This window comes from Myotis lucifugus, unplaced genomic scaffold, assembly GCF_000147115.1.
Source record: "Myotis lucifugus unplaced genomic scaffold, Myoluc2.0 scaffold_548, whole genome shotgun sequence".
Lineage (NCBI taxonomy): Eukaryota > Metazoa > Chordata > Mammalia > Chiroptera > Vespertilionidae > Myotis > Myotis lucifugus.
The window spans coordinates 433,106-440,634 of record NW_005871596.1 but is presented as its reverse complement, the minus strand read 5'-3'; the positions used below and the strand labels follow the sequence as shown (position 1 = coordinate 440,634).

The following is a 7,529-nucleotide window of genomic DNA, read 5'->3' as shown; positions in this document are numbered from 1 at the left end:
ATGCCCTTCACCGGGCTTGTGTTCCCGTGACAATGGCCACATTCACTAAATTAGGGCTTGTGCTGGCCCCCTTTTCATTCCTCAAGTATGATTTCCTTTTCAACAGATGGCTTTGAAGCAAAGCACCTGGAGTCTGATGAGGCCTCATCTGACAGTAATTGAAGGGAAAGCCTGCGCCTTCGAGCTGTGACGCCTGCTGCAATTCAGCCTTGTTACAGCAAGCCGCAAGGCTAAGGGGTCTGCCATTAACATCGTGTCTCTTCCAAAATCATTTTCTATTTGTCCAAGACTCAGCGTCTCTTTCTCTATTAGAAAGAAGAGAGCCACTTTCCTGCAGCCATATTTAAAGCCTGGATGCTGCCTAATGTTCTGTAAAATCTTGGGATTTGAGTAGCTCAGAAGCTGAATCAACACAATATAAATGAGGTGTTTAACTTCTCAAGGCTTTCTCCCAAAGTCTGGCAGTCTTTCCAATTGGATTTCACTGGTATTTGCCACCCTTTCATGTATGCAGTGACCAGGTTTGGGGATTCTGTCACCCTTGGTATTGCCATGACGACACCCAGACCCACACTGGTGTGTGTGTAGGGTGTATGTGTGTGTGTATATACTCATCCACATCCATATCCACTTTTAGGCCTTTTTACTATCTTTCAATACATATCTATTATATTTTCCATAAAGTTTTTTGGATTTATTTTTTGGATTTATTATTAGTTACCTCTTATTTTGGGGTGCTATTATGATCTTTAATCTCATTTTATAAATGTATTGCTGATCAATATGAATTCAATTGCTTTGTTGCTGTTTTGGTTCTCACTTTTGCTGATTATTTATCCAGCCACTTTGCTAAACTTTCTTAATTGTAATAATTTATCTGTTGATTCCTTTGGATTGCCTATGCAGACTATTATATTCGATTAGTATCACTTTTAAGGTCCTTTTATTTCTATCCTACTTCCTCCCCTTACTGAACCAATTAGGACTGCTATTACAACATGAAATAGAAGTGGAGGTGGTAAGCTCTCTAGTTTTATTACAAATATTAAAGGAAATATTTTCAATACTTCATTATTTGTGATACTTGCTGTTGGAGTGCTTTCAGATTTTTTTGAAATGTATGAAGTTTCTTCCTATTGAGAAATCTAATGTTCAGCCATATCTAACATATTATTAAACACATACAACTTGTATGTTAATTTTAATTTCTATATTTATCATTTTCAGTTCTAGTTTGTTCTGTTTCAAAGTTACTTGCCTGTTATTTCTAGTGCTCATATTTTCAAGCTTTTCTTATATCAATTATAGTCAGGAATTTCTAAAATATCTATAGGTCTGTTTCTGAAGTCTGTTTTTATCTGGTGGTGCCTTATATCCTTCTGATTCTTTTACTATGAGACACTCATTTTTCTTCACAATTTGTCTCTGGGAATCGTTTGAGGCCTGGGAAGATGGATGGGCTCCTCCAGAGATGATTAAGTTAGCTTCTACTAATGCTCCTGGTCGCACTATCATTTTCAGTCTAACTTTAAATTAAATGCTTGGTTCAGTGTTCTTTAAATTAAATTCTTTGTTCAGTTGCAATCCTATATTAACTCAGGCTTCCAATTAGCATGTGAGGTTGAGCTTATGACTAAAAATTCTGAGAGAACTTGTTTTTTCCTCTGATTAGTGCCAAGTTTTGAGACAAGTAATTTTTTCCACAGTCTCAAATAAGAGAAAGAGACTAGTCCTTTGGTTCCCCCACCTTATTACCCTGCGCTTTCTCCTGTTTCTTTTTCCTATAAGTTCATGAAAAAAACACAATACAAACATTAAGTTCACCAGGATCAGCAACTCTACACAAAACGTCATAAACCCTCCTGGTTTTTTCAGTAAGTTAACCCATGTCCTCCCCATGCTTCTACAGGTTACTGTATTGTATACCTTAAGAGGTGAGAGTGTCTGACATTGTCTTTTTAGTTTAGTAATTTGACTCAGAGTCAAAGATAGTATACTCATTTCAATATTTAAACCACCACGCTAGGGCTTTATCACTAAATAGAAAGGAATAGGCCCTTATGACAGTTGGGACTGGGAAGACTATTGTGTGATACTGGCAATATGCTTGGCAATGTCGTCGAAGAGAAAAGCCTAGACCAGTGGTCGGCAAACTGCGGCTCGGCAAACCGCAGCTCGCGAGCCACAGGCGGCTCTTTGAGTGTGGCTCTTCCACAACATACCGGCTCTTCCACAAAATACCAACTTATGCGCATGGGCCACGAAGTTTCAATTTGCCCTGTTACGTGCATGCCTGCACGTGGTATTTTGTGGAAGAGCCACACTCAAGGGGCCTAAGAGCCGCATATGGCTCACGAGCCGCAGTTTGCCAACCACGGGCCTAGACTTTAGCTTTCTGCAGTGAAGCCTCTTTATTTTACAAATGAGGAAATTAATGATCAGAGATGCAATGTCATATAATAGATCATGCAGCTAATAGATGTCAGAGTCAGGGCCAGACATAATCTAACTTAGCTTTCATTCCTCTTAAACCAGTGTCTCCCAAACTATATTACGTGAAATAATAGTTTCACCATGAATTGCTCCCCACAGAGTTCTTTGATCAAATATAGTTAGGAAATTTGGCATCCTAGTACTCCCTCTTGGAGACTTGCAAAGCACATAACATACCCCAGACTCCGGGACATTGTGAAATAAACAATTTTGTTTAACTATCAGACCCAGGGACATTGTGAAATAAACAATTTTGTTTAACTATCACTTCCCAAAGTAACTGAACCAAAAAAAAAATATTTTTCTACAGAGCACCTGTTAAAACTGCACTTTGTATTCCCCAAAGTGATTTAGGAAATGTTCTGATGAAAAGTCATCTCCGCCATTTTCTAAGTAGCATGAAACTCTGTGCAGTCGTTACACCCCGACAAAACAAAGAGGATCCTGTTGCACATGCTGTTTTATTACATCCTATGTGAAGTTGTCATGCTGGAAGCATACATCAAAAATGTCTCTCTCATGATGGCTTTGAACCTGCAATTATACAAATAAAAAAATATTAATCTTAGTATAATGGATTAGAGAGGACTTCCACTTCCAATTCTGATGGAGTATCCTTTATCAAACTCCCCACCTAGGAACAACTATAAATGCTTAATAAACTATTACAAAACAGCTGCTTAAAGATTGCATCAATCAATCAAGGCCGCCCAAAGTTGATAGGCCAAGACCCCAGAGAGAAGAGAAGGGCATTTCCATGAGCCTCACCTTCTTTCCTTCTGATTTGTAAATAAAGTAGGGGCAGGGGACAAGCAGAAAGTAACCTCTCAGAGCTCTTGGTAGTTTCGTGGAGCGACAGAAATAAAAGTCGGAGTTTTAGGTACCAATAAATCAGTGCCTAAAGTCTTCAGAGTCTTAAGGAAAGGAAACTACAGATAAGTGGACCCAATGTTCTGTCTGTGTGGATTTTCTAATGAGATTTTCTAATGCTGATTCTCAAATTACACTACAGGCAAAGCAACAACTATGAGGTGAAAAGTTAAACAGAGTCCTTAGGGATTTTTAAAAAGATATCATCAAAGTCATTCAGTACCTATAAATCTAATAAAGAACAAAAAATTTTAAAGACCTAAACAAATTGAAGAATTCCTACCCACTTACCAGAAATACCTGCTTTATACTTATATAGCGGCGGGTGGAAAATAAACTTCTATTTGCTACGCCAATGAAATTTAGGGATTTATTTGTTACAACAGCTAGTGTTATTCTAACTTAAAAGCTTGGCTGAACACGCATGCCAGTATAACATAATTATTTCAAAGATCAATTGACTAACTATGAGATTTTTATTAGGTTTCATTTCAGAGTGGGGTTTTTTGTTGTTGTTTTTTATGAGATTTTTAAATGTTTTTATTGATTTTTAGAGAAAGAAGAAGGGAGAGGGATAGAGAGATAGAAACATTAATGATGAGAGAAAATCATTGATTGGCTGCACCAGGAATCGAACCAGCGACCTCTTGGTTCATGGGTTAATGCTCAACCACTGAGCTACACTGACTGTGCAGCATTTCAGAGTTTTAACTGAAAATTCGCCTCTCTTCAGCTTGCACCCTGCGCACTTCAGAATTCCAGAGGTTGCTTTCCTATTTGTCAGGCCTAAGAGATTGGTGGAGCCAAATTGGTCCCAAGAGAATTCTCGGGTCCAAGGCAGGAAGCCTGGGAAGAAAGCCTCTTTCATCATATTCTGTCCTTAATCTCCAAACAGTCCAATTAGAGGTAGAGATCAGAGATGAGTTTGCCACCCCTGCCCAGTGGTGCTTCTCAGAATAGCCGCTCTGACTTCCGTTTCTGGTGAATGGGCAAGCTGACGGTGTGGTTCTTTCCCCTTCCCAAGCTAGGTGGGTATGTGACCCAACTCCAGCTGATTTATGGGTTTGTCAGGCACAAATTAGATTCCTGGGCTGGAAGATCATGCAGATCCATTTTAAGCCACATTCATGCTGCAAAGTAAACAGGAGAACTAGTCTATAAAGAAGCCAGAGAGTAATCCTCATTATCTGGAGAAAACCAGGGGCCAGAGAGCATTTGGAGAGAGAGAATATAGAGACTACCTGACAGTTTTCCACTCCCTCGGGTGCCTATTCTTCCTACAAAGGAGTCCCTTGAGATGCCTATCGGCTTCCAATAAATTCCCTCTCATTTGTGCTCATTTGAGTTGGCTTCTGTTGTTTGTAGCCGATAGCCTCTGATTGAGACAGAGAGGGTTATGACAGTAGTTGGCCAGGAGTCTGAAGAAGAGATGAGTCCTGCCTTCCCTCAATTATCCTCCTGTCAGAGTATAGTTCTCAAAATATTAAAAACCTAATTTTCATATAGAGAGGTAAGTAAGCACATGTCACAGTGTTATTCAATTCATGAAGGAAGGAACGAGGAGGGTGCCTGTGCTGGATCAAATGAGAAAATAGGACTTTGCAGTCAGTGCAGAAAGAAAAGGGGTGCTGAGGCGAGGCTGCAGATTCAGATACAAACTGGTCAGTCTCCAAGAGAGCGGTAAAACCACGCTCTGTGGGGCTGTCTTCTCCGCTGGACAGGAAATGAAATCATCGCCATCCTACTGGTAGTGTCAAAGATCTGAGCCCAACTTCATGGTACGAACTATGTTGCCTTTCCCCAGAGAGGGAGAGGACCATTATGCTTCTCAGACTTTATGAAAATACAGAGGGCTGGGCCCTGCCCCCAGAAATTGAGGTCTTGGGCTGAGTCTGAAAATTTGCATTTTAACAAGTTCTCAGGTGACACTGATGGTCAGCAACCCACCCTTTAAGTAACACGGCCTTAGACGGCATTGAAAGGTCATGCAGCAGTCTTTTTGCTTATTTCCAAGTTTTGAATAATTTTTCTTAATCCTTCCCTCAAAGTCCCCAAGGGAGAGCTGAGCCTCCACATGAGGAAAAGCAAAGCAAGGCCAAGAGCACTTTACTCTTACCTGAAGATGGAGTTCAAACCTGAAGGAAGGACTTAGATGGACAAAGAGAGGTTATTGGATGAGTCTTTTTTTCCTGTACTAGGGAGATCTCAGTAGCATTGAACTAAAGCGGACCCTTGGCCATCTTTCCCCACACTCCTATTCGAGCCTCTGGTCTTATCATTGACATGCAAGGAAAAGCTTATTCAAGCCAACACCACCTGTGACAGAGGAAAAGAAGCTACAGAGAGTGGGAGAAAGTAAATTCCTTCCAAAATCAGGAGCCACTCGGGTCAAGGCTGGCTTCTCAGGACCTACAGCTCGGTGCCACAGGAGAGAGGAGAGATTCCACAGAGGAGAGGAGAAGAGACAATCCGGCATTCGCCCACGGGCGCCGTCCTGACCCTTCTGACTCTTCTGGTTGCAGGGGATACCGTTGTCAGATAAATTACAGGACACGTGACTAAATTTGAATTTCAGATGAACAATGAATAATTTTTAGTGTAAGTATGCCTCAAATATTACATGGGACAACACTAAAAACAAAAAAGTATTCATTGTTTACATGATACTCAAATTTAACCGGGCATCTTGTGTTTTTATTTGATATTATAATAATACCAACTTTTTTGGCTATTGGGAGGATTAAGTAAGATAATAATGTAAAGTATTTAAAACATAGGAAGCATCTAATACCTGTTACTTATTAACATCTCTCCAGTTGCACAGAAGCTAAATCTTGGAGAAAGTAATTTGCCAATACTGGACAGCAGGTGTTATGGGCTAAATTGTGCCCCACCCCAAATTTATATGTTGAATCCCTAACTCCCAGTACCTCAGAATACAACTGTATTTGGAGACAGGGCTTTGAACGAGGTGATTGAGTGAAAATGAAGCCAGTAGAGTGGGTCCTAATGCAATCTGATGGTGTCATTATGAGAAGAGGAGATCTGGACACAAAAAGAGGCACTGAGAATTTATGCACACGGAAGAAAGACCATGTGAGGACACAGGGCGAAGGTGGCCATCTGCAAGCCAAGGAGAGAGGCCTCAGGAGACGTCAAATCAGCCGACACCTTGATCTTGGACTTCCAGCCTCCAGAACCGTGAAAAAATAGATTTTTGTTGTTAAACCACCCAGTGTGTGGTATTCTGTTATGGCAGCTCTAGCAAACTAATACAGCAGGTAAAGAGCCAAGTTGTGGTTCAAACTCAAGGGGTCAGGCACCAAAGGTTAAGCAGTAATTAGCCATTAGACAGGACAACCTAAAGTGGGAAGTCAGCATGGATTTATCTCAACATCTAAAATGAACTGTCCACTGTGACAATACATCTCTTTCCACCATGCCCACTCTCTACTCATCACCATCTCCTCTAGGGCTCACACTCACTGTCTGGGTTGATTCTTCAATCCAGATCATCCTCTGCTTCACCTTCACCTCCCTGGACATTCCTGGCAGCTAAAAACTCCTACTGATAATGACCGGAGTTATTGTCTGATGTTTCGCGGTTCACGGAGTAGTACTCAGTTAGCAGTCACTGTGCTGCTGCTACAGCTTGGTGCAGGGCAAGGAGCCTGTGAGTGACTGAATGAATGGTGTCCGCCTGGCTCTCGCTCCCAGACTTCTCCAGTACCTGGCTGTCCTTTTACCTAGACTGCCATGCAGCTCCTACCAACCCCACCAGGGTGAAAGGTCTGTGTTTGGGCCTTACTTTTCCTCTCCTCCTCCTCCTCCTCCTCCTCCTCCTCCTCCTCCTCCTCCTCCTCCTCCTTCTTCTTTTTGTTTGTTTTGTTTTGTTGTTTTATTTTTTGTTAATCCTCACCTGAGGATATTTTTTTCCCATTGATTTTTAGAGTGAGTGGGAGGGCGGAGGGAGAGAGCAGGGCGGGTGGGGGCAGAGAGAAACATCCATGTGAGAAAGACACATCTAATGGTTGCCTCCTGCATGCACCCTGACCAGGACTGGGGATCGAACCTGAGAGAGAGAGAGAGAGAGAGAGAGAGAGAAGGAAGGGAGGGAGAATTGCAGGTAGTGCCCATATATTCTCATTGGGTTGATCAGTTTTTTA

The 7,529-nt window shown here is 41.5% G+C and overlaps 1 protein-coding gene across 1 annotated transcript in view; it reads right to left on the bottom strand.

Annotated features, from left to right (window-relative positions):
• LOC102417470 (testis-specific Y-encoded-like protein 5) overlaps positions 1-6,909 on the bottom strand; it is a 28,830-nt gene extending 21,921 nt beyond the window's left edge. The window contains exon 1 of the mRNA XM_023745479.1: positions 6,850-6,909. Coding sequence (XP_023601247.1) covers positions 6,850-6,909 — 60 coding nt within the window. The remainder of the gene's footprint in view (positions 1-6,849) is intronic.
• Between the last annotated feature and the right edge of the window lie 620 nt (positions 6,910-7,529).